The 27,131-nt window shown below is 43.4% G+C and overlaps 1 protein-coding gene across 2 annotated transcripts; it reads right to left on the bottom strand.

Moving 5' to 3' along the window:
• Positions 1 to 26,555, bottom strand: IL20RA (interleukin 20 receptor subunit alpha; the record flags this gene model as incomplete). 2 transcript variants are annotated; one of them, XM_082305601.1, is made up of 7 exons in its annotated part: positions 1 to 991; positions 6,288 to 6,427; positions 6,976 to 7,120; positions 8,727 to 8,902; positions 9,574 to 9,752; positions 11,625 to 11,754; positions 26,471 to 26,555. In XM_082305601.1, 7 exons carry the CDS (start codon positions 26,553 to 26,555, stop codon positions 53 to 55), a joined length of 1,794 nt encoding a protein of 597 aa, XP_082161727.1. In that variant the 3' UTR covers positions 1 to 52. The 2 variants fall into 2 exon arrangements, with proteins under 2 accessions (XP_082161727.1, XP_082161728.1); XM_082305602.1 differs by lacking the exon at positions 26,471 to 26,555 and having other exon boundaries at positions 11,639 to 11,658.
• Between the last annotated feature and the right edge of the window lie 576 nt (positions 26,556 to 27,131).

The following is a 27,131-nucleotide window of genomic DNA, read 5'->3' as shown; positions in this document are numbered from 1 at the left end:
TTGGCAAAGGAAACAAGACTTCGCATTTTAGAATATTTTAGAAAATTACTGTTCAGTCTTCCATTTCTACATGCAGTCCCCATTGTTCCTTGAATTGCAGGAGGTACATTTCTTGGTCCTCTGATGATTCATCACATACCTCTTTCTCATACAGTCTGGACAAAATCCCCTCTTTGTCAGGATCATCACACTTGAATACGCCTTCACACACCTGATTTTCAATACTGGACAAGGTAGGAATATACAGTCTTCCAGTGTGAGGATCCCAATCTACTAATATGGTCTGTTGACCCTCTTTCTCTGTGAGGCCCTGTGCTATTTTTTCCAGCTGAGGATAGGATGTCTGCCCAGATTTGTCAGTATCCAAGTCCACCAAGTTGATACAGGTCTCACCTGGCAATTCATCTCCTGCATCAACCATCTTCAAATTAAGTTCCTCCATTTTCTGTCCCAAACAAGGGTCTGGTGCCCTCACCTCTAGTTGGGGACAATACAGCTGTCCTGTTTTCATATTAACCAAGTCCCCCAAACCAATCTGTGGCTCACCTAGTAGTCCCCCAGGGGCAGAGGTCTTCTCTTTCAAGCTGAGGTCTTCTAGTTTCTGACCAGAACTGAAGTCTTCAGCCCTTATATCGTTTTCATACTCTACAATCCCTGCATTTTTCTGTCTCAAAGTATTCTTTGTTCCAGTCTGGCCATAAGATGGCCAGTTCCCAGTTTGGTCCCCTTCTGCTAAAATATTCTCTTTGTGTGAAATCTCTTCGTGTGAAATATCAAGCAAGTGTTTTGTTTCCAGCATTGCTTTTGAAGGCAAATCCTTCCCTTCAGTGCCACTGTAAACAGTGTAATAGCAGGGACTTTTCCTTTCTGATAGACGACTGGATTCCTGAGATGGCTTGTACTCATCCATGTTAACAGTGATAAGGTTGACCACTATTTTTTCACATGGTATGAAAACCCTTTCCTTGCATTTGTCAGTGTAGCGCCATACCTGGAAAGCAAAAAATATTTTTATTTGAGCAAAGTGTAATAAAAATACTATCTTGCTGCTTGCACGCAGTATGGGAAACAAATAGGATGAACTGGAAGCGTTGGTCAACTCCCAGAGCTATGATGTCATTGGTATTAGTGAGACTTGGTGGAATGAGTCCCATGACTGGAGTGCTGGGATGGAGGGCTACAGGCTGTTCAGGAGAGATAGGCAGGGCAGGCGGGGTGGAGGTGTCGCACTGTATATAAGGGAGCTGTTTGATTGTGCAGCCCTTACAGTTAGTGATGATGTGGTGGAGAGCCTCTGGGTAAGGATTACGGGGATGGAAAACAAAGGAGATGTTGTAGTGGGTGTCTACTACCGATCGCCCAGGATGTAAGCACTGATGAGTTATTCTATAGGCAATCAGGACAAATTTCAGGATCTGTAGCCCTTGTCCTTATGGGAGATTTCAACTTCCTAGACATTAACTGGGAATATCATACTGCTGTGATGAGCAGGTCTTGGAAATACTTGAAGTTTGTAGGAGATAAATTATTGTCACAGGTACTCAGTGAGCCAACTAGGAAAGATGCCCTCCTAGACTTGCTATTTGTGAACAGAGGACTCATGGGGGATGTGATGGTAGGCGGCTGTCTTGGCCACAGTGATCATGAAATGGTTGAGTTCAAAATTTTCAGTGTAATGAGAAAAAAGGGCAGCAGAGTTGCTACCCTGGACTTCAGGAGAGTAAAATTTAAGCTATTCAGGGAGCTACTTAGCAAAGTATCCTGGGAATCTGCTTTTGAGGGCTTAGGGGCCCACGAGTGCTGGTCAGTCTTTAGGAATCACCTTTTAAAAGCAAAGGAGCAGGCAATTCCACTGTGTCATAAGTCAAGCAAGCAGGGCAGAAGACCAGCTTGGCTGAACAGGGAACTAACTCCTTGTGGGGCTCAAGAGGATAAAGAAACTGTATGATCTCTGGAAGCAAGGTCAGGCTTCACAGGACGCTTACAGAGTCATGGCTCGTATATGCAGGGAGAAGACAAGGCCAAAGCTGAACTAGAGTTGAAACTGGCCAATGTTGTTTCAGATAACAAGAAGGGCTTTTTCAAGTGTGTTAACAGCAAGAAGAGGAAAACACTGGACCAGTACTTGTTGAAGATGGTCATCTGACTAATAGGGATGAAGAGAAAGCAGAGGCATTCAATGTTGGGTTTTTTTGTCTCAGTCTTTTATAATACTGATAGACCTTAGGATGCCCAGTCCTCGTGAGTTGGAGGGCCACAAGTGCAGGAACAGTGACTTTCCAATTGTGGACGAAGGGGCCAGCTGTATCAGCTGAATGTTCACAAGTCCACGGGGCCTGATGGGATTCATCCCAGAGTACTGAAGCAGCTAGCAGATGTTATGGCAGGACCCCTCTCGATCATCTACCAAAGGTCTTGGGAGTCTGGGGAGGTCCCTGCTGACTGGAAGCTAGCCAACACTATTTCAATTTACAAGAAGGGCATGAGGAAAGACCCAGGGAACTACAGACCTGTTAGTCTAAGCTCAGTACCTGGAAAAATCATGGAGAGGATTATACTGGGTGCTATTGAAAGGCATTTAAAGAATAATGCAATCATCAGGCACAGTCAACATGGGTTCACAAAGGAGAAGTCCTGTTTAACTAATTGAATATCCTCCTATGACAAGGTCACCTGCCTCGTGGATGAAGGAAAGTGGTGGATGTAGTTTTTCTGGATTTTAGTAAGGCTTTTGATTCTTTCCCTCACAGCATCCTTATGGGCAAGTTGTCCAACTGTGGGATGAGTGGGTACACAGTGCGCTGGGTGAAGAACTTGGCTGAATGGCAGGGCTCAAAGGGTGGTGATCGGTCACCAGCAGTGTTTCTCAGGGCTCAATTCTAGGGCCTGTTGTGTTCAATATATTTACCAACAATCTGGATGCGGGAGTTGAATGCACCATTAGCAACTTTGCTGATGATACCAAACTGGGAGGTGCTGTTGACTCTCTTGAGGGACAAGAGGCCTTGCAGAGGGATCTAGATTGGAGCACTGGGCAATGATTATTTAACAAGTTGAAATGCCAGATCCTGCACCTAGGATGGAGTAATGCTGGGCACAAGTATAAATTGGGAGAGGAGTGGCTGGAGAGCAGCCCTGCAGAAAGGGATCTGGGGGTGCTGGTTGGCAGCAGGCTCAATAGGAGTCAGCAGCGTGCCCTGGCAGCCAGGAGGGCAAACCGCACCCTGGGGTGCATCAATCACAGCACAGCCAGCCGGTCAGAAGAGGCGATTGTCCTGCTGTATTCAGCGCTGGTGCAGCCTCACCTTGAATACTGCCTGTAGTTCTGGGCCCCACAATTTAAGAAGGCTGTGAAGGTCCTTGAATTTGTCCAGAGGAGGGCAACAAAGCTGGTGAAAGGGCTGGAAGGCATGTCCTATGAGGAGCGGCTAAGGACTTGGGGCTTCTCTAGTTTGGAGAAAAGGAGGCTGAGGGGCGCCCTCACTGCTCTCTACAGCTTCCTGAGGAAGGGATGGGGAGAGGGAGGTGCTGAGCTCTTCTCCCTGGGATCCAGTGACAGGACACCTGGGAATGGTTCAAAGCTGTGCCAGGGGAGGTTCAGACTGGATATTAGGAAGTACTTCTTTACCGAGAGGGTGGTCAAACACTGGAACAGGCTTCCTAGGGAGGTGCTCGATGCCCCAAGCCTGTCAGTGTTTAAGAGGCATTTGGAGAATGCCCTTAACAACATGCTTTAACTTTTGGTCAACCCTGAATTGGTCAGGCAGTTGGACTAGATGATCATTGTAGGTCCCTTCCAACTGAAATAGTCTATTCTGTTCTATTATACTGTTACAGATTTTTAAAATGTAAGGCTAGGCTAGACCTTGTTAGGATTCAATATGTCAATTTAGGGAAGAAGAAAGTTCATCATATAAACCTCCAGAAGTGTTAACATGCGCCACTTTTTTAATCCTATCCAACATGAAACTATTATGACCAGCTCTAATTTCCCTTTTCTCATCCTCCCCATGTCAAAATAATGGTTAAAACAATTCTGTCAAAGTCTTTTTTTGTTTCCACCAGCACAAACTCAAGTGACTTTGGAGAAAACATCAGAGTTGTCCTTGGGTCACAGATTACAGAATCGATTCCATTCTTTTTAACCAGTGAAGAGGAAGTGCAGTCAAAACCACATCCCACAAGCACAGAGTCAGGCACCATGTTAAGGCATAGCTTACAGAGAATTAAATAATATCAGGTTTCCTTTCAGAGAGGAAGCTATACATAAGGTTGAAGTGCAGTGTATGGAGCCTGCATTGTGCAGTCTGTCACAGGCTGCTTTTGTGACTCTATGATAAATCATCTAGTTAAACAACAGGAATCTTTCTGAAATAAGTAGTATTTCTAACAGAAATAAATACTGTATGAGCAGTCAGTAACGGAAAGTGCAATACAAAAACAACCAGAAGCTGCACTTCAGTGTTTTCAAGCTTGAATAGAAGACTAAGATCACTAATCTATGTACCAGGTAGTCTGAAAGTTCTCCCAGGTCAGAAGTGCTGGACCAAAACAAACTGCTTATTCCACCTCGCCCTGACCACACGGAGTACCCATGTGGAATAGCCTGGAGGTTGGGAAAAGCAGTGAGCATCACTAAAATACCAGGTATATATTTATGTGTTACATTAACATGAACTGAACCCAGAGTTGGAAAAAAAAAACCCTAAAGTTTTCAAGGTGGTCACAAAAAAGTGCAATGGACATTAAAAATCCCCCAACATATAAATAATACATTTATAAAAGAAGAGACTCCCGGAGTTGGAGTTTAGTCTGCTGTTGAGTGGAAATTCTTCACTAAGTAGCCCTTTATGTTCTCTGGCTGTAAAGAGCTCTGTCCTGCTAGCTCTCCCAGGGATACGAAGCTATCCACCCCTACCATGCCCTGCGTCGCAGGATGAAGAATAAAGAAAAGACAGACAGAGAAAGACTTTTTACCAGGGCTTGTAGTGACAAGGGACAATGGTTTAAACTGAAAGAGGGTAGATTTAGATTGGACATAAGGAAGAAACTCTTTACTATGAGGGTGGTGAGGCACTGGAACAGGCTGCCCAGAGAAGTTGTGGGTGCCCCATCACTGCAAGTGTTCAAAGTCAGGCTGGATGGAGCTTTGAGCAACATGACCTAGTGACAGATGTCCCTGCCCATGGCAAGGTAGTTGGACTAGGTGATCTTTGAAGGTCCCTTCCAACCCAAACCACTCTGTGTTTCCATGATTCTGTTATAAAGCTGGTGCCTCGTCAGGTGCAGGAGGTGTCTCTGTGCCCATCTGAACACACTGCAGCAGTAGCTGCTCTGCTCCTTCTGAACCCTTCATGAAGCATTCGGTCCCTCTGTGAATATTTCTCCTATCACCTCTGCGCTGCTCTAGATTTCTTCAGAAAGATCAGTGTGTTGAAACCAACTTTTTTATACCTCCCATGTCATGCAGATTGGATTAACATCAAAGCGTTCCTTCATTATTGTAATTGCATGTTTATGCTTGAGCAACTTGTTTAGAGGTAGCTGTGAGAAAGCTCCGAGCTGGAAACCAACAGTGTTTCTTAGACTTTATGAGTTCTTTCTAAAAATTAACAAACTTCGCACTTCTAAGAAACTTGCAAACATTTTTACGTAGGAAGCGTATTTAGGCTGTCTAAATAACAGAATACGTTTGTTGGTACATTTTTGGGTGTTAGGAAATAGAGCAGTATTTGAAAGTATTCTTGAAATCCAGATTAGATTATCTGTATGATGCACATGTGCGAAATCCTTCACAACCACAATTAAATGGTAAAATGTAATACCCAGTAATGGTGCAAGAAAACATCATGGGGTTTCTGCCCTGCTTAATTTTCTTCTCTTCTTGTTTCTGATTTCAACCAATTAATAACTTTTTTCACTGAATCTCTACTGTGCTTCTTCCTAGATAAATTTAGGGAGTGCTGACTGGCTAACAGAACTTGCCTCAGTGCACCTTGGACCTTGTTTATGGCAATGACTCTTCCCAAACGAACAACTCTGCTCTGGCCATCTTTTCAGATCTGGTCATGTTTTTAGACACAGTTGCTACCCTGAGTTATTACTCTGTTTTTCTTGCATTTAATAACCCTCAATGTGGTGTTCTTTTCTTGATCTGAGTGGCAAAGAGAGCTTTTATTTGCAGCTAGCCATGGTTTTCTCCCAGCTGACTCGGAGCCCTGGAAAACGCACAGCTCTGCTGGGAGCGCCAAGGCTGGCAGCATCATCCAGCAACAAAGGACACTTACCAGGTTTGTTGGATGTTTCTGTTTGCTGACGTGAATGTACTTGTGCACACAATAGCATGTCATTGAAATAAAAAGGACAGCCAGCATGATAGGCAGAACATATCCAAATACGATTGTTATAGTCTCATCTGCTGTTTTATCTGTTAACAAAACAAAAGTTTTCATTGTACTGAGCAACTTTTTAATGTATTCAGATAGCAATGTGCATTCATCACATTGCTTTTTGGATATGGGATACAAACGTTTTAGATAAACAAGGAATTTGCAGGAAATTTTAAAAAATTACATTTGAGCTACACGACAAATTTTTATTATTATCTAAATAATTATAAATTAAATTCTAAAAAGTAGTAACAACCCCTCCCTCAGGTTCTCCTGTTGCTAACTTCAGACTGACCCAGCTCTGCCACTCCCAAACCTCATTCAAGGAGAAAAAGTATTCTCCATTCACTAAGAGTCAAAGAATGCGGAACCTTTTGTTCAGAGGTACTGTCACACCTTCCAGACAGTAGACCCCAGATATGTTTTGTTAAAGGCAAAGATTTTTTCATCAGTACAAATGCACAGAGAGGGGAGAAATAATGCTAGCTTTTCACTCTCGGAACGGATACATAAAAAACTTAAACTCAATCACCATGATTTTTTCTAACTTGCATCTTCTTTTTGTCATTTGCCAGCTTACACATACCTTTCAAAGTAGCAATGCAATATTCTTTGGAGAACCCACTGTGCAAAAGTGGTGTGGTGACATGTATCTGTGCGCTGACACAATACGCTGTTCCAGGTTCTAACCAGGGCACAACCAAGGTGTTGTTGCTGACGGAGAAGAACCACTGGAAGACACAAAAAAAGTGGGTTTTCTTTCCCCTTTACCTCCTCGCTTACAGAAAAGTAAAGATCTTATACACAAAATGTGTCAGAAGCACACAAATTTTCTGGAAAGAATAATGGTACTGCAAGAACTGCCAGCTGCATCCTTTTTTCCCCAAATGCAATCAAAACTCAAGTTATTTATTAGGTCACATCCTCTCTGAATGTTTTATCTTCCATTCAATCATTCTTCTACCACTACCGAACAATTTCATGCTTTATATGAAGTAGGACTGTGTGCCACCACTAGCCCACATTTTCATGCTCATGTTGCAATAGAGCTAAGCCATCACTCCAGCCCTGTCCTGATGCATAGGCCAATGAAAAGCACATGGTACAGTTCCACAAAATCTTTCAAATTGGGATGTTCTGGTAAAGATAGGAGCCGTAGAATAACGGGTGTTTTGTAGATCTTGGAGTTCAAGGTAATTGGTCTACGTCAAGCGTCTTTATTAAAAAAACAAACGAAAACCAAAAAAACCCTTTTGTATACCTCTAATTGCTAATCTTGGCATTTTAATATCCCCTTTGACAGAAGGTGATCTTTTTTGGTGTAAAGTTTCTGCCTCTTTTCAGGAAATTCAGAGCTCTGCCAGACAGAGATTGTGCCTGGAGCATGGGAACAGAAGAATGAATGGTTTTGTAACTGATCACTGAACTGATCCTCATCTACTGTGTTTATGCTGGGAACTTGCTAATGAAACATAAATCTGCAGAGACAGATGAATAAAGATGTTTAGATGTGGTGGCAAAGGATGCACTTTGTCACGATGTATCGCGAGTATTGCCAGCAGACTGACTGGCTAGGGAGCAGCTCGAAGAGGACTGGGGACAGGCAGCAAGTTGAATGTGAGCCAGCAATGTGCCCTTGCAGAAAAGGAGGCACACAGCATCCTGGGCTGTGTTAACAGAAGAAGAGGCAGCAGATGGAGAGGAAGGATTATCCCCGTCCACCAGGGCTCGTCAGACCACATCTAGAATACTTTGTCCAGTTTTGTTCCCTCTGATACAGAAAAGACTGACAAACTGGAGTGGATTTAGTAGAGGATCATCAAGATGGCTGGAGCTGGAGCACTGCCCTGTGAGGAGAGGCTGAGGAACTGGAGCTTCTTCCACCTGAGAGAGAAGAGATGGCTTCAGGGGGACCTAAGAGCAGCCCCCAGGATGACCCAGGGAAATCATTAAGAAGATGGAGCCAGGCTCTTCACAGTGCTGAATGGTGGGAGGATGAGAGACAATGGACCTAAGTTGAAAAAGGGAGTTTCAGATTGGATATAAAGAAACGCTTTTTGCCCCGAGAGGACGGTCGAGCAGTGGAACAGGTCTCCGTCCTTGGAGGTTTCCAGGATGCAACTGGACAAACCCTGAGCAACCTGGTCTGAGCTCACAGCCGATCCTCCTTTGAACAGGACTTTGGATTAGAGACCTCCCTTCCAACCTGAATGATCCTACAATTCCTCTAAGGCTGTGAATCCTATTTCGATTCTTGCTGTTACAGACCAAGCACATTTCTGGAAGCACAGAGCACAGATTTAACTGGTGCAGTTCTACAGCCTTATCAAAGCTTACCCGCTTCTTTGTTTTTTTGTTGAGGACAGACACGTTGTATTGCAGGCCAGGATACACTTGAAGCAGAGATACGGATTCTTCCTCAGGACTTCTCTTCCACTTCTCAGGAGCAGTCAGAACGATTAAAATAGATTTCTCAGTAGAAGATACACTTACCATGGGTGGATCAATTTTAGCTGGAAAAATGAACATGTACAAAAAGCAGTCAAATGCAGCAGAGGCACACTGATTTGACCATGCAGTTTCTTGAAATGGATGATATTAAATTTTTGTAATGTTTTGGAGAGTCTAAGTAGGACTTGAACAATTCATTTATATTGGTAGAAAATTATTTTATCAGATAACTAAGAAGACCTTTACAGTGAGAAGGTGAACACTGACTTGGAATTTTGCCTAGGAATTCCTGTGACTTCACAGGATAAACAACCTTGAAACTCAATTTGCTAAAACAAGCTAAATTACCAGTATGTTCTCAGATTATCTGGCACAGATAAGAGATATTGTGCTCTAGAGTATGATTACTGCTTGGTTCAAGAGAGCCTTTTCAAAATCAGTGTTCTTTATACTGTGGATGTGCCACAGCTTTTATTTACCTTGAGTAAAGCTTTACCATAGCATAAAAGAGTATTCAGTATATATAAGACCATATATATAACACACATATATCCAAATTCTAATATGATTATTTCAATTACTTCTGCCAAAAGCATAAATGTGAAACAACTGCAAAAAAATCTAACCTCATGTTAAAATTAAAGTATCGTACACTATGAAAGCACATGCAGTCTGAGCACACAGTATTAAACAAGGCCATTGAACATCTGGCTGTGTGATTAGCTTTCCTTACTGTCTGTAAGAGGGTTGAATCGTGTGGTCTCCATCCAGTCAGAGCACATCCCATTTAGGAAGGCTTTAACGCTTGCGTAGTATTGTTCTTCATAGTCAGAGGTCTCACTGGAGAGGTCACACCATGTTCTGTTGATATTCCTGCATTCTGGCTTTCTAATCCATTTGCCAACACCGTATCTATATTGAAAAAGAACGAGAAAGGAGCTGTACAAAAGCTATTGCCATGATATTAGTCACCTGATAATACAGCACAGAAACTGATATTACAGCTGATAAAACAATTTGCTTGTTTTGCAGAAATCTGCGATTTCAAGGAATTCCCAACTTCAGCTGAGATAAAACACAAGATTTCCACAAGTTTTTCATGAAAAATAAATCAGAGTAGGCCCTATCCAGAAGAGGCTATATGGGATGTTACTAACTGGGATGTTACTGATACCAATCTAAGTCCAGTTTTGCTTACACAGACCAATTATCTCTCAACTTCAGTCTCCACAGCTTTAGTTTAAACTCTAAGCACAGGATAACAGACTCAGGATAACTCTTTATGTAGAGACAAAGCGTTCTGTCAGAATGGTCGGTGGCTTATCCTGGTGTATGGAGACAAATGATGCTCAGGGTCTCCAAGATTAGTGGACAGGAGACTACTCGTTGCTGAATTTTACTTCTTTTTCTTGTTTAAAAGAAGACTCCATTGGAATATAACGAACTTCAAAACCCTTCTAGTTGAAAAAGGGGCATATACATGCTACCAAGAATGCCTCAGGACTGACCAACTCTTATAAAGAAATCAAGGTTTCCTTGGAAAATTCCTGCCTGGATTTACTCAGAAGTTCCTGCTCCTCAAATTCACATTATGCTGAAAAGAATTCCCCTTTGGCTGCTAATTAGTAAGGGCATGTAGCAGCTTCTACATGACTGCAGGACAGTATCACTCACCAGCATTTTCCACCTAGCTCAAGGCCTTGCTCTCCTAAGCAGGTAGAAGCACATATGAATATTTTTGTCTTCAGTGTGAGAGATGGCCGTACCTATGACTAGACTCTTCTGTGGACCAGCTGACCCTGCAGAGTCAGCGTAGCTAGTGCTTGCTGAGCATTTTACGTTCTACACAATTATCGTTCATTCCGTAATTACTGAGCACTCTCCCCTTTTCTAGGAGGTGGACTATGTCACTCCTCTCTTAGCACAGCGAGCAAGATCTGGGCAAAAGTGGTTGCGGTCTCTGACTGTAGAAGCAACTTCTTGCTTTTTTTAGTAGCCAGTATGAGTTATGGGAAACTTCTGGAGATCTCAATTTGTTTTAGTGTCATGAAAAAATTACTAGACTGAGGGAAGCTTTCATATCAGGGGTAAAGATTGGGAGCGTTACATCATCCATGACTACACTGCTATGCCTATTTATAACCTAAACTTCCAGCACTGTCCTGCAGAATGACCCAGTGTTCTCTCGGTGGGAATAAAGGAAATGGATTCTGATCCTCACTCACATTCCTTGATGTCCTACAAAGGTACAGACCTTGAAAACAGAAGGGCCTGATTCCAATCACGTTACTTGGTTTTCTATAATACTTGGTAACTTCAGTGTATTTTCTCCTAGACTAGAAAGGCTTGTAGGATCAGAAGGAATCTGTAGGAGTTGGGTCTGTTAGAAAAGACCAACAAAACACTGGGTGCTGTTAATATTCTATTAAATACTACATCTCCAGATCTGTTTAAATGTGTACAGAAGGCTAATGTGTACAGATGCCAATCCACAGCACAGTCCTCCTTCGTCCTTCTGTCTCATTTCTCACCCTGAAAGCTTCCATGTTGCATCCTACACTTCTTTAATAGCAAGAAACTCTCCTTGTATATTTTTTTAACTGGATCTGAAGTAAGCAGTACCAGAAGTAAAAGTTAAAAAACACATTGCTCAAGTCTAACCCACATTTTAGTTCTCCTTTCTTTATTTTTTAGCAGCCCTGTCTTGCATAAAGATTTTTTAAATTATTACTTCAAATGCTAAAATAAAAGTCAGTGGGGGATAAAATAAACAAGCCAACTTACACTGAATACTTCACCTTGTAGAGTACTCCATCTCCTGTACCTTCTGGTGCTGACCAGTGAAGGACATTCTTCATGTTTATAGATTCAAAATGGACATTCCTAGGGTTGGGCAAAGAACAATACAACTCTCCTGAGAAAGAAAATAAGAAAGGAACAACATACACTAAGAATCTGGAAATACATATGCTTCCAAGTTAATCAAAAAAGATACTTATTTTTAAGTAAGCCATAAAATTCTACATACTGCCTTTCTTATCATTAAAATCACAAGGTTGTTGGCCATGGAAATTCATTTTTTTCAAAAGCGTCCCTAGCTAGTGCAATCCCAAATTCCATCTGTATGAATGTGTTTTTCTCTAGCAAAAATGGCTTTGCCATTCATGACAGACATTGGCATGGAAATATCCAGGGACTGGAAGCTAAAGCTAGAAAAGTTCGGCCTAGAAGAGACACGCATTTTTAAAATTGTAAAGGTATTTGAGTATCAGAACAACTTAGCACTGGAAATTGTACAAATATCCTTGATGCTTCAGTAGAATTCTTATTGTAGCTGAGTGGACTTTTAAAAATCAAACCAGGTATTTTTAAAAAGACACATGGAATCTACCACAAGCACAGCTTTACGAACAGAAGTATGAATTCACACTGGAGAATGAGACTGGTTGATCACCATAGCCCCAGCATCATTTAATCTACCACATTGATTCTCCAGAAAGTCAAAAGTGAACACCTACTGTTAGGTCACTCATCTAAGTTGCTGTTCACTGCACCAGCTTTGAAATGAATAAGCAAGGAAATCTGGGGCTCTTAAGAACCCAGTTTCATGACTTCCTAATACACACTCCTAATCTAATAAATTTAATGGAGATGCTCACATTGCTAAACTGCTTGCAAAACGGAGGCCCGTGGGCCCAGGGGCAGAATCCCAAGCTCCAAGTTGTGACTCAATCCCCAGCACCTCCTGCCATGAGAGCTGTGCCCATGGGAGCAACCCTGAGACCAGCCCTGAAGCTGCAGCTGCTGGGAAGGAGCTTCTCCTTGCGAGTGGCCACCGGAGCATAATGGGGAAGAGAAAAAGTGGATCTGTGGTTCTTCGGGACTTTTCAAAACTCTTTAAGCTCTTCCTCCAGGGATGCAATCTTAAGATAAGGGATGCAATCTTAAGATAAGAAAGAGACAAAGAAAGGGGGAAACAAAGCATATTAACACAAGCAGTGAGAACCTGTCTGAATTAACAGTCCTTGACCTTTGTTACTTCCTTAAGCAGACCTTAAGGGGTTTTTGTAGTATATTTCACTATTACTAGAGTAATAGTGTTCATCCTCCTGTGTACGTAACATGTAGTTGCTTTTGTAAGTAAAAGTCACGCCATTTTCCTGATTACCTTGCTGACTTCTAGCTGTCTTTGAGCCAAACAGTAAAAGCTTTTCTCTTCCATACATTTATTAAGACAATCTCCTTGCAATTCTGTAAAGACCAATTACTTTAAACTGTCTCAGTGGAAACTCTGGGCTTTCCAAGCCTCTAGCTGTACGTTAAGGTTCAAAACAAACTATGGTATATGCCTGCATCTGTATCTTCAGATCATAAAGCTGTTTATGGAGGGTATTTCTAATGTTGCTTTCTTTTATCTCTAGCAGCTAGCTAGTGTTCAGTGGCTTTCAAATTTTTTCTAGTCGGAGAACAAGTTTTGTCAGGTATAGTCCTCAGGGCAAGCTTATTTATTTACAAAAAGTATGTGGAAAGTCCCATTTCTTTGAACATTTGGACACAGAAATGCCCAGTGACAGTCATCTTGCAAGAGCTCAAACTACAGACTCAGTTATAATGAAATAAAGAAAGTTTCAGGATGTCAGGGAATGTGAAAGCAGCAGAAAAAGACCTCCAGGAATCTGCCTTACTCTAACATTTGCTTCCAAGTGGGAGATACAGAACCTAGAAAATAAAAAGTTTTGATTTACCCCAAAATAAATGTCCTCTGCAACTGCTTTAGGTGAAACTAATCCAAACGTAAAGATGAAGGTGCCCAAGAGAGTGAAGAAAACCGCCTAAAATTTGCAACACCTGCTCAGTAAAATAGAGAAGCTCCTAAATAATTAATGTGCATGCTACTAAGCTACTAACAAACCAAAACCAGCATTACATAGACTACGAGAAATCATCCATGCATCAAGTTTCATTCACTGTACCGCATCCCAACATTAAAGTGTAGGAGACTTTGGGAAACCCATCAATTGCATAATCAACAACTGGGAATAAGAGATTTTAAAAAAAAAAGAAACAAAACCAAAACAAAACCAATCACAAGCCACGCAATCCTGCCTAAGCCCTGAAAAAGGCAACCAGGCAATCCACGTAGAAAGGGAGGGAGGGACTGAGGCACAAACAAACTTTCTGCTGCAATTCCCAAGTAGGAGGAAATACAATGTAGGTATTTTCCAGATTGCTGGGAATCAAAGCTGTAAAAGGCTTCTCATTAAAAAACAATGAGGAAAAACTAAAAAGCCCAGCAAGGAGAGATTTAAGAATAAAACAGAGTCTGGAAAAGAATACAGTATATACTGAACACTCCAAAAACCTCCAGAGGAAAGATTAAAAGAATTCTAGCCCTTAAACAGCAGCAGATGAGGAGAAGATTTGTCTCTGGTAACTTGGGCTCTGAGTGAGGCATCTACTTTGCAGTGGTCACAAAGAGCAGAAGAAGATAAACTCTTCCATAGGTTCGTTCATCTCCCTAGCAAGGATGGACCAGACTGGGTGCATCTCTTTCCCTCCAGTGGAGATGGCGGTCAAGCCCATCAGCCTTGATCTCTGCTTCCTCAGAAGTTAACAGAGATGCACCTTGTCCAGGGAGGAGTGGCGGGGAACACTGTAAGTCTTTACATGAGAAGGATAATCTATGCTCCATGTCCACCACGAACACGGAAGAGAAGGAACGGAGTTCAGTTTCAACAAGAAAGGAGGCACTGGGAGTAACCCCTTGTGGGAAGAGGAGCAACACGCGAGGATGGGTCACCTGGGAGGGCTGCTGGATCCTTCGAAGGGCAGATTAGAGAAACATCTGCCAGAAATTAAACTAGTTTAGCTGATTCTAGCTAGGGGTAGTGGGAAGGACTGGGCAACCTCTTAAGGTCACTGCTGGCTCCATTTTGATAGGCCTTCTTATACTACCTGATAAGTCTGGCTTCGCACTGTGTAGTAATAAATTTGGTAGGGGTACTGCTGAATCAGGTACAGGACAGCCAACAGCATCCCTAACAAACAGCTCACTTTTCACACCTTTTTTTCCTTTAAAAGTTTTTAAAATGTGTACTGATTATCAGGCTGATCCATAGTCACCAAATTGAACTGACCAGAGGCAGCCAGCTCAATCACAGACAAGGGAAATTACTTCAATTGGTTTTCTGAAGTTTTTGTTTGCCTGTACCTTTTGACATTTGTCCTTCCTTGCATAAAAACATTTATATTCCTCGAGCATATTTTAAAGTAGCCAGAGTCATGCATTTGTCTGTTACATTAAGATACTTTTAAACTAGTAACATGTGAAGGTGGTTTTTTGTCTTTTTTTTTTTTTTAAAAATTTCCCTCCTCCCAGTGTGGTTTCTGCTGTGGTAAATGAAGTTTCAAAACAGAAACACTGACTGCAGCAGATGAGCCAATCTCAGCATGCAGAAGCCACAGACACTATCTTTACAAGATCTAAAGCATTACAACACTGCCGGCGTGCTCCCACCTGCCCCCGGCTCAGTGCGATTTGGAAGGCAGAGGGACTCAGACCGTTAACTTTCCATTTGCTGTGAAAGCAGAGATTTGGTTTCCATTTCTGGTCTTGCCCCTTTAATAAAGGCTTCTGTTTGCCCTTACAACAAATCATGCAAGTTTTTTTTTATTCCTCAATTCTGCATCTGTAAAACAAGAATAAAACTACCATACTCCCCTATTTCTCCAGGAAGAGTTAAGAATAAACACCTTCATGTCTATTCGACGCTCAATACTATCAGGAGGCATGCGTAGAAAATAGATCATACATAGACCTTGTATGTTCCATGGTTATCAGTCAGGAAAGGACTCAAGTATGTCCATCAGCTGCTTATTTCAGAATCTTGTCTTTAAACACAATATATCCAGTTATATTCTGATTTTATTTCCATTAACTGGGATTAATGGCATGGGTGTCACATGGAGTATTTTCAGTTTGTACTGGCCTACATGACAGTAGAAATCAACCATACACGTTCCTTTGCTAGGTTTAGTCCGTCTCACTGATATTCTGCAATGGCTGTCATTACTTCCCAGTATAACCAAGTCGCTTTATTTATTTCTTGCATGGAAAAACCTGAAGCCCTTATTACTGTCTTTGGAAACGCTGTAAATGAAACCTTGAGAAATATCATTCCTTATGTCTTCATGACTCTGCACACCTGGACTGGAAAGAAGGTAATAATAAAGGCTTGCAAACTTCACCACCACCACAAAGAGCCAAGTTCTGATCTTACAATAGGCTATTGCAAGACTCTCCGAAACAGAATCATAGAATCGTTTAGGTTGGAAAGCATGTTTAAGATCATTCAGTCCAACCATTAAATAGGCATGACTTAGCCTGAAAACACCTTCACATGTGAGCAAAAAAACCCACTGACGTCAGTGAGATTATTCACATGAGTAAAAGACTGCATGGCAGGTGCCTCATCTCCTCGGTGTCGGCTGGGTTTAAAAACGTGGTCAGTTTTAATTGCGTACAGCTCCCTGCCAGGTACATGCCTTGCTCAAGTCAGTGCTATTCAAAACTCAGTTGTCTGTATCTATCTATCTACCCACACATGCATATACACACATATACACAAATATAAACACACATAATTTCCACGTTACAACTATTATTCGTTCAGTGTACCTGCTTTTTATCTGCTAGGAGACACTGCTGCCTAACTCAGTGACAAACAGCTGTGTTTAATCTCAATGCTACAGAAGAAATACAGCTGCAACTACCTGTGCCCTCTCACTATGAAGAGATTTGTTAACTTTGCACTTGAGTTAGGTACCCTAGCACCTGCAAAGTGTAAAAATACACAAATACATAAAAATATATATATATATTTTTTTCCTGTACACTGGCTATAGCTCTGGGGTGGGGAGAAGGCAGAGGACCCACTGAAAACTGACCTGTTCGCTCCGAAATGCCTCCTGTATAAGTACTGTTGCTGACTGCACCGCTCTCAAGCAGAGCAATCATCTGCTGTATTTTACTGTGGCACGGCTACAAGGGTGCAAACACCCAATTATCCAATAAAATAAAACAACAAAGAAGGTCACAGGGCTTCTCTAGACAACTGTAAGGTATAATTTAAGACCGTGAGTGATGTAGAAAGCATTAAGACAGAAAGGTGAGCCTTGCTGCCACACAGCTTTTCCAAATAGTCACAGCAGTAAACTCTGGGGACTCCTCCCCTGTGATCGTCTCAGAATTTAAATGAGGAACTCCTTTTCTGACAATGACAGAGACTTTGGCTTCAATTACTGTTGTATTTTCTTATATGAAAGAGGCCCTTGGGAAAACCTCTGATGGAAGCGGCTCCTTTGTGCTGGGCGCCGAATTTACAGGCACTGCTGCAGGCAATCCCTGTGCCTCACCATTTGCAGGTGCCATTTCAAGGCCACAGATGTAATCCATGCTCACACACCTCGGTGAGAGGGCAGCCTCTCAAACAGGCCGAGTCCCTGATTCACCTTTCCCCACTGGGAGTTTAGACCCACCAGTGAAGCATCAAGCAATTTCGGAGCAATCTAGGACACCAAACATTCACTTCTGGCGATGCTGTAAGCCACTGTCCTTTCTTTAGTCTTTCTGTTCAGCTTTGGGTGACTTCCACCAAACTCCTGTGAAATCTTGCTTGCTCCTTCTATGTTGCTGCTGCTCTTCATTTTTTAAGGAATTTTTGCTCTCTTTTCTTTCTCCAGCTCATCTGTTTCAACGGTTACCTTGCTCTCAGTGAAAAACATTCCCTTAAACGCATACCTAAGCATAATATAAAAATAGTCATACTCAGTCAGAACAAGTGTCCATTCAGCATCATGTTTAGTGGCACTCACTAGCAAAGGGCTGGGGCTGTCTTTTGTGGCACATCTGCAGCCTCAAGCAAGATGGCACTGGCCATGCAGGAATGCGAGGGAGTACACCAAGGGGAACAGGTTACCACAGGGCAACGGAGCCAAAATTAGAGATCAGAACTTACAGAGAGGAAGGGAAACCCAGCAAAGCCAGGAATACACGTTAGCAAATGTCATTACCTACTATTAGTCATCTTAGCAACAATTTAAACAAATGAGTTAACTTTTTTATAGTTAAGTGGGCTTGAAAGTTTTTCCTCTGTGCTGATTCTTTTAGACTCAAACTCAACAGGCTGGATAACGAGGAGGAGTCGTCGTCATCGTCGTCACTGTCATTACAGCTTAGCTGCCTTACTCCTGGTGGGTTGCTGGAGCTCTGGGACCGCTGGGTACGAAGCGGGGCTAGCGAAACCCTTTGACTCGAGCAGCGCTGGTGGGAATGTGGGGAGGAGCACGGAGGTGATTTCCTGTTCGAGTCATAACAGCACGCGAGAGCTAACCACAAAGCACCCTCTTGCCCTCCCAGCACAGGAGCCCGCCACTCCCTGTTCAGAAGGGGCACAGGGGAAAGAAAGATGGGGACAGAAATGGAGTCGAGGGACCAAATGTAAACCAGGTGATGGAGCAGACAGAAAAGCGTGAGAGAAGAGGTGGGGAAACGTGAGAGAAGGACGAGACTGGGGCACGTGGGGTTTGTTTTTGAAGAAACAGGCAGGCTGCCATTGGAAACAGGTGAACCCCTGGAGGTCATGTGGGGAAAGAGTGCGAGTGGAAATACAGCGCAAAGAATGGGAGAGATGCAGAAGGGGGACTGAAGCTGCGGCTTGCCCTGACATGCCCCCCTCCTCCATGTGAAGCCTTGCGTTTATTTATCCAAACCATGTCCTAACTTATAAAAACACCTATACAGAGCATATTGGTCAAAGAACATTCCAGGCTCAGTCCAGAAAGATCCAGCTTCAGAAAGGAGGAGAAACTCTTCCCAGTCCATTGAAGGCTTGCTAGGAGACAGCTGGAGAGGGCTGTGGCAGCTGACATCCATTCCTTTTTGCTAACTTGTATGACAGAAATGAAATAAAGTGAATTTTCTTTCCACTGTGTTGAAGGTTTGCAAGTGCAAGAGCAGAGCTTGTACTACCTAACCATGCCCTGCTGCAAAAACCTTTCCTTGATGCACTCCAACAGGAGAAAGTTATGGCAGGTGTGTTTTCTATTAATTCTGAGTGATCAATACTGGCCTGAAGCAAGGTGAGTGAAATTCAAGGTGTGCTTGTCTAAAATTACTTACAAGCCCTTCAAGGCTTTCAGAGTCATAATCCATCAGAGGTGCTTTGTGTTTGGGGTTTTTTTTAATTATCAAATCGAATGAGTTTTTGTTAAGTTTGGAATGCAAAAACATTTTTTGTCAAAAAGCACAAAATTAAGTTTAAAAGCCCACTGTTGACACAATTTCATGACACAATAGCTGCTTTTTAAAACAGATGCTTTGAAGTTATATAAAATACTAAAATAGCCCAACTCTCCAGCATTTCATTTTGAGGATTTTCCACAACCCAATAGCCAAGAAAATTAAAGCTTAATTAGAATGCCTCTGACATCTTACATTTGTTTTTTCGAAATACACAAGGGTTAAGTAAGCTTTCTGCTTGAAATATTGTAAAAATTATGCTGTGTGACAGTTATCGGCCGAATTCTGATACACCACATTTTGGAACACTCCTAATCCATCCTTACATAAAATATCTAATTTTTACACCTAAACCAAGCAAAAATTAGTTTTGGCTTTCATCATTTAGTGCTTGCTAATATCTATTAGGCAACAGCAGTCCAGTTAGAACTACCAGCATTATATTTATTGCCTAACAGGTGTTGATTCTTGCTCTCTGACCTGCTGATGGCTTGTCTAGAGAAGGGATTTTGATTTTCTTGGAGCCCAAATTAATTTAATTAGTGAAATCCTCTCTTCTGAATCCACATTTTCCCTTGGGCAGGAGATCAAGCGTGGTGTCAATGGAGGATGAAGGAAAGGCAATCCTCAAAAGATGCAAGTCAAACACCACCTTCTGCATCCAAGATCTGAGAGGAAGGACCAACACTCGTAGCAAGCTTGCAATGCCTCATCTCTCGCAGGCCATCAGGCTGATGGGGCACACAGCCACCCCTGTCCGAATGACCATAAACGGCCTATTTCCAGTCCCCAGCCAGTGCTTGCAAACAGCAAGAGGCAATTTCAAGTTCACCCTGTGGAACAGCCAGCATGGATCTATCTTTGATCTCTTGCACGGTGCTGGAGAAGAGCTGGAGATGCCCCAGCAGACATGAGGCGGCCTGCTGAGCACCTCTGCTACTCAAAGCACTCACAGAATTATTCTTCCCTCTTGTGCCCCACATTTACGCTTCTCCCCACAGACAATCAAGGACGTAAGTGCCTTTGGGAAGCAACTGCCTGTAAAGAACTCACACGAAATGAAGGTTTCCTGGGCTACCCACCCATTTCTGTTGGTCTCCTGTCAGGTGCGGGCTGGTGTATTTTGAGGCACTGTATGAGTGTTCAGAGTGTCCCACAGTAATTTCAGTTGTGAACAAGTCAGTATCTAATTATAGGTATAGTAGTATTTTTACTATCTTTCCTGTACTCAACATTTTTTGTTAAAACCACCAGTCATGATTTTTAGACTCATTTACCTGCCTACAGATTTAAAGTCATTTTGCTGTACAGAGGAAGTTATTCAGCATAATCACCTACGCCTTTTAGACGGAAGTTATGAAAGACTGCCTCAGAAATGGCGTTAAAGGTGGTAACGTGCACAGCTGGATCCAAGGGACAGAGCGGCGTCGCTGACGATCAAGGGAACAGCCAACGCACTTTGATGAGCTCAGGAGGAGCCTGACCGTCGCCTGGGCTGAGAGAGAAGCTAGCTCTCAGTCATGTTTGAGCTACTGCAAGTTGATTTAGACTCAGAGAGCTGAACAAGTCTACTTCTGTGTCTGTCTGCTACCTTCTTGCAGTGGGGAAAAGCCCTGTCAGCAACTACATGTGCCTCAGTTAGTTTTCAGTGCTTCTGAGCCACATCCTGTACTTTACTATTTTGACTGCAGTACCTCCTAAGAGCAGGATATTGATGTACTTTCAGAAAAGACAAGGAAAGCCAAGAGAAGTGAAGTCTTGTGCAACTCAACTGCTCCCTCCAGCCTTTAAGAAACCAGTAGGAAATAAATTAACTCCTATCATCTAAGAACTGTAATACCCAGTCCTGTGGGTTTTTATGCAAGGAGCGTGATGAAGCTCAAAGGCATAAATCTTGGTAACAGCGTGCAAGATCCTTGCACTTCCTGAAGCAACAGTCATCTTCTCTTACTTCTCTTTGGACACATGGCTGTTCCCATCACTGAAATGGGAGCAGAAAATGGAAGGCTGAAAAATAGCTAAGCTATCAGGTGAAATGTAACTCAAGGTGCTGGAGTATAAAGAAGGAAAGAAGGAACTACAGTCTTCCTCCTGCCCCTTCATTGACCTTAAAATACTCTTGCAGTAGCCAGGCAGACAGGAAAAGTCATCTTTTTTCCATGAGAAAGAGGTACAGTTTATCTAATCTCTTCATATGTAAACTATCCTACACCTCCAGTCCTACAACTTGTTTCCATTTCTTTCTGATTTATCTAGTTTTACTGTACTTTTTTCAACATAGGATGAGCAGTGGATAAAAACCTGCAAATTAATGGTACACCAAGTATAAAGCACAAACAGATCTGTACATCTTTTATACACAGCTCTCTAACAAAACCTCTTTTCTGTCTAGAGATGGGCCTGGCTTCCAGAATTCAGGCTCTTACAGAGCTCAACTTCTTAAAATATGGGAGCTCTTGTTTGGCTCATTTTCTCTCTCTTAGCTATTAATCCTGTAGTTCTAGATAATCAACACCACTTCTCGGAGAGAAATCAATCAGCAGAAATCAATCTGTACAAGCCACAACTATAAAAACAAACATAAACTGGAACCACACACGCACAAATGACTTGAGTAATCCTAACCACTTGTTTCTCTTGGAATTAAGACTAGAGAGGCCACTAGAGAACAGCAGCCGCGGAAGGCTAAGGTCATCAGCTAGAATGGTGAACCTAAATGTTCGCATGGGGAACCGCAATGCACATCTAAATTTTGGACTTTAATCACAAATCCCAATGGCATTCCAAGTTTCTCTATAGGATGAACTACCCCCTTTAACCATTCCCATTCCTAATTAACAGGCAATAAGAATTTGTCAAGTTGTGGAAATCATAAGCAAAGCCAACCAGCAGGGCACAGATCACAGCATTGCCTGAAACAGCCTGGCGTGAGATTAGAAGTTGGAGATGAGAAGATAAGGATAAACCTTTCAACTACATGAACATGACACTCCTTCTTCATATACCGTAGTTCTCCTTATGCCAATATCCATTTTTATTTATTACCATGTTACATTTATTCTTCTCTCCTTCACGCTGGCAGAGAGATGGGAAATACCATATAAAAACACAAGCTCAGCCCTGCCATATAGTTCCACTCTTATTACTGAAGCTTAATACCCTCTCCAGTAAACACACAGATTATCACCATCACAAATGCAGTTCAATCCTGCTGAGTACGTAGACATACACTAGGTAATACAAAATACTACATGCACAAAATAGTCAAGTTTTCTGAGGGTTCAAAAATAATAATATTTTACAACATCTTTCCCCACTGCTTTTCTCATCTCTACTGTTGCATGAACATATTTTTTCTTCTTTGAATCATTTAGCTAATCAAAGAAGACAATTTTCTGTGAGGTCTTACTGCATTTGGGTAATGTACAGCCATCACTCCAAGTGTAATCTATAAACTTCCCAGGACATAAACATCACAGAGTATATTCACAGGGCGATTAGCGTATTTATTATGGGCACACTGCATGCCTTATATATGAAATAAGCTGACGTTTCAGTACACTATTTAATGCTTTAGCCAATACTTACTGGCTGTGTCAACGCAACAGCGTAGCCTCTTCTCAGATCCAAAATGTACTTTAAATCACCTTGTGTCAATACCTAAACACCTCAGCACTGTTCAACTTGGAGCCAAGCATTTCACTTCTGTCCTTCACAAATGATGACTGGTGCTCAGAGGTGTTATTCATGCAGGAATAGAAGTGGTCATTCAGGCTTTGTTTCTATCAGCGTAAGCTGAGCAAGTCGCTTCTGCTGTCGCAGTCTTTGGAGGGAGTGCATTGCAAACCGCAGTCTCTCCCCTCCTCTCGAATCCAGGAGCAGCATCCACACAGGGACTTTAAGTTTTTAAAGCACTGCGTGTACGCTGTCATCAGGAAACCTTCTCAAGGATTCACTGTGGGTACGCGAGAAGGAAAGGATGTGCATTATTAGCACTGGAATGCTGCCTGCCTTATGGATGGTTTTAACATGACAAAGTATGTCTGGGCATCAGTGTGGTCCCTGAAATCCAGCTCAATGGCGTAACTTCAAAGCCCATACCGTGACCCCTTTTATCCTTTTACTCTGTATTTCCCAGAACAACATCTTGATCAAAAGGGATGGTTTGTACATTTCAGCGCTCTAGTCACTGTGAAAGAAAACATATACCAAAATTTGCTTAAAGGAAGCCTCAAGCTGCTTCTCAAAATGTAGGTCTATTTATTAGTAAAAATATGATAAAGTGGAAGATGAAAGACAAGTAAATTAAATCAGGTGCGTCAATGCAGACCAAGCAACTTATGCAACTATTAGAAAACATCAAAAGGGGGAAGCTTTCAAGGTCTCATCATAAGAAACGTAGTTGGTATAGCCACATACCAACGCCAGTGGGATCTAAGGCTATGTCTACGTTAGTGAGTAATGAGACCCAATATGAGCAGGTTTGTTACATGAAAATGTTGGTATTGAGAAAATCTTGTCTACACTATATATGTTTCAGTTTTTTTCTTTTTAACATTGGACTAGCTCTACTTGCATTAGCTATGCTGATGGAGCACATCTTCCAGGGCAGCCTCATCCAGAAGAAATCCAATTCCAAGACTGCGTCACAATACCGACAAAAGCACAGTAAGCGCACTAATTGAGAGATTGGCTTCAAAAATCACATGCCTTACCTGAACAAAAATAGGAAGCACGCCTTAAATATCTCAAAAAGCTTCTGTTTTTACAGTACAACATTCGGGCTCATTTCCCTTTCCTCAGAATAAGTATATATTGTACTATCATCTGTTGCATTCTTTTTTTCTGTATAGATCTACAAGACAGAGGCTGAACTCTATGGGCTAGAAATTTAAAGGTTTCTCTAATTTCAGAATAATGAGGTTAGGGCAATCTCCATCAGGAGTATGGGGAAGGATTTAGGATGGAGCTTGGTAAATTAATAGATTGAGATTCTACTACTTCCAAAATTCAGGATGTTCCTTCCTATCCTTATGAGTTGCATGCAAAAGTGCTAAGTTCTCTCATGTGGTAAAGAAGAATATGCTACATTTCTTGATCCTGTTGATTAAACAAGGAATTTTCATTTCTTCCCATTTGCTTTTCCGTTTTGCATTTTCCGTGCTTTTTCATTTGTTCTAGGGTACAGATTTTTAAACAGGGAGTGAAACACCAATTTACAAAAATCCCACTGGAGTGCAGTGGCAAGTCAAATTTTTGTCCTGTGCAAAACCAGGTAATGCTCAGATAGCCTGTAAGAGTAAGACTGTACCCACTGGCACACCAGAGCAAAGACGAAAGGTGTTTCGCAAAGGTCCAACTATCAGTTAGTATTTAAATGCTGCTGCCAGAGAGTTCAGAAAGGAACTCGACAAGAGAACCCAAAAGGACGGGCACAGCACAGATCCCGTAAGATGCAAGAGCTCGAGTCTGTGAAGTCCTGCTGTAAAACTGCTTTCCATGGCACTTGGGCTCCTGTACAGCCTGTTCCTATTCCAGCACCAGATCAAGCCCTCAGGACAACTACAGTATTTTCAGGACTGCATCTGCTTGCAGCTGGCAACCCAGGCTGCTTCTGTTGGAAGAAAGTAGCCAAAAGAGACTCCTCTACCTATCACTTCACTTTGGAGAAAGAGGAGGAACACTGCTATGACAGTTCTGCACCTCATATAATTTTTTCCATTATTAGCAAAATACTGATAGGCTGAATTAAAACAACTTTTACTGTCTCACACTGAAAAGGTGAAAAGGGAAGCTCGAAGCCTTTACTGAAAGGCACGGCTCTCCCTTCCGTGCTGGTATTGCTGTCAACAAAAACCTGAAATTAGGTCCAGCTAAAACCTCAGGAATGTGCAAACAGATTCCCTTCTCCCTTGAACAACCGCTAGACAAAACCACCGTAACTCCCTTGACATTCTTCTAAACCTTCTTTGGAAGCCAAACCAGTATTAATCAAATTTTAAGTTTTTTTTTTTTTATAAAGGGCAACTGAATGCCAGTTATACAGATTTTTCAGAACACTTGCACTGATGATCAGTGGACTTAAATCAGATGAAAACGACGTGGTCAGTTACCTAAAAAGAAACTGGCATTGGAACCTCTGAAAGCCACGCAAAATCACTGATGCATAATGGAGTAGTTTATCAAAAGAGTTAACTGAGACCCAGTACTTAGTGCTACGCAAGAGCATTCAGGATATGAAGAACAGTCCTTCCTACCATCCAGCTCTCACAGGATCCGAAATTTTTGCTGTGGATTTAAATGGGAGCAGACTCTGTCCTTATGTATTTTGTTTCAGAGGTGACATTTGCAGCAGAGAACAAGAGCACGAAGACAGAGTAGGTTTCTCAGAAGATCTGATATAAAAAAAGAAATCGTGTATGATGCTTTTAACAGCAGCAGGGGACCCACCATGCACACACATCCAACAGCTACGGTTTACAAGCTCATTCCAGCTTGGTAACACCACTGCTCGTGCCCTAGACCGCCTGCTATCCGAGCTGCTCCCACAGCCCGTGGCCACCTTTTCTGCTCCGTCTCCTTCTGCGTGGCTGTTACCGGAGGAGTGCTCTGGTCTACAAGTGGGAGAAGGGAATGGGAGCCACTCAGGGCACTGCCATATGAGCTGAATCTCTCTGCCAAAAACCCACCCTGCCTTTTGTTTTAATCTGTCTCTTGACCGCTCAGGTAGGACTCCTGGGTTTGGTGACTGTCAAGCACAGAGGAAGATACAAACACCGAAGATATTCGGAGAATTACCCCGATGCGTATAACAAGGCCCATCTCAAGAGCACGAAAGAGAATTAACATACAGCTTGTAAAACCTAATTCCAGCGTAACGATGGAGAAAAGGAAAAGACGAGGCAACATTACAGAAATATCCAGTCCTCTTCCAGTGAGGTACCGGAGGCCAGAAACACGAACATGAAATAAAGGCACTGCTGTCTAACACGAACGACACACAGCGCCCCAGCCCTGGCCCTGCCCCGACCGGCGGCGGCAGAAGCTGTCGGGCCGGGCTGCGGAGCCGCGCGTCTCCCGGGCCGCCGGCGCGGGCTCCGGCCGGCCGCGGGCTGAGGGAGCACGGCGGGACGGGACGGGGCGGGACGGGACGGGACGGATCGGCACGATGACCCCGCGGGGCCGGGCCAGCTCTGCCTGCCGGCGTGCCAGGATAACCGAGCGCCATTGCCCCGGGGACCCGCGGCGCGGAGGGCCCGGCTCCCACCCCCGGCTTGGGGAAGGATGCGCATCCCCCGTGGGGCCAGGGCTGGGCAGAGCCGCCACCTACCTGTATGGGCGGCGGGGGGCGGCGGCAGGAGCAGCGGCAGCACCAGCAGCCAGGCCGGCCCCCGCCGCGGCTGGCCGGCGCCCATGGGGGCTCACATCTCCCGGCCCGGGACGGGACGGCCCGGCTCCCCGGCGCCGCTGCCGCCGCCGCGCAGGTGGAAGGAGGCGGCGGGCGGCGGGCGGGGCGCGCCGGGAGGGGAGGAGGAGCCGGAGCCGGAGCCGGAGCCGGGCGGGCAGCGCTGCGCTGTGCGGGGGCCGAGGCGCTCCCGCGGGGGCCGTGGGGGCAGGCGGCGGGCTGCGTGGTGTTGTTATACCCCTTTTTTTGCAGAGGGAGCTGAAGCACACCTCTGCTTTGGGTGTGCAGATGTCCGATTTTTCCCATTGCTTTGCATTAAATAGCACATCTGGACAGGGGAAGAGGTTATGGAGTCTCCATCCTTGGAGATATTCAGTTGGTCACGGAGCTGAGCAGCCTGCTTCACCTGACCCTGGTTGGACTAGAGGGTCTGCAGAGGTGCGTTCCCACCTCAGCGACTCTGGGACAACGAGAAATAACATGGTTTTGTTGTGAACAGAGCTCTCGTTGCGTTTGTGTGGAGCTGCTCAGTGCAACTGTCAGTGAGAGCAGGAGGTGAGGGAGCCCACAAGGGAGCATGCAGCGC

The sequence above is a fragment of the Platalea leucorodia genome (genome assembly GCF_965183815.1).
Source record: "Platalea leucorodia genome assembly, chromosome: 3".
Classification (NCBI taxonomy): Eukaryota; Metazoa; Chordata; class Aves; order Pelecaniformes; family Threskiornithidae; genus Platalea; species Platalea leucorodia.
Note: the sequence above shows the minus strand (reverse complement) of the source record. Positions and strands in the feature narration are given on the sequence as shown.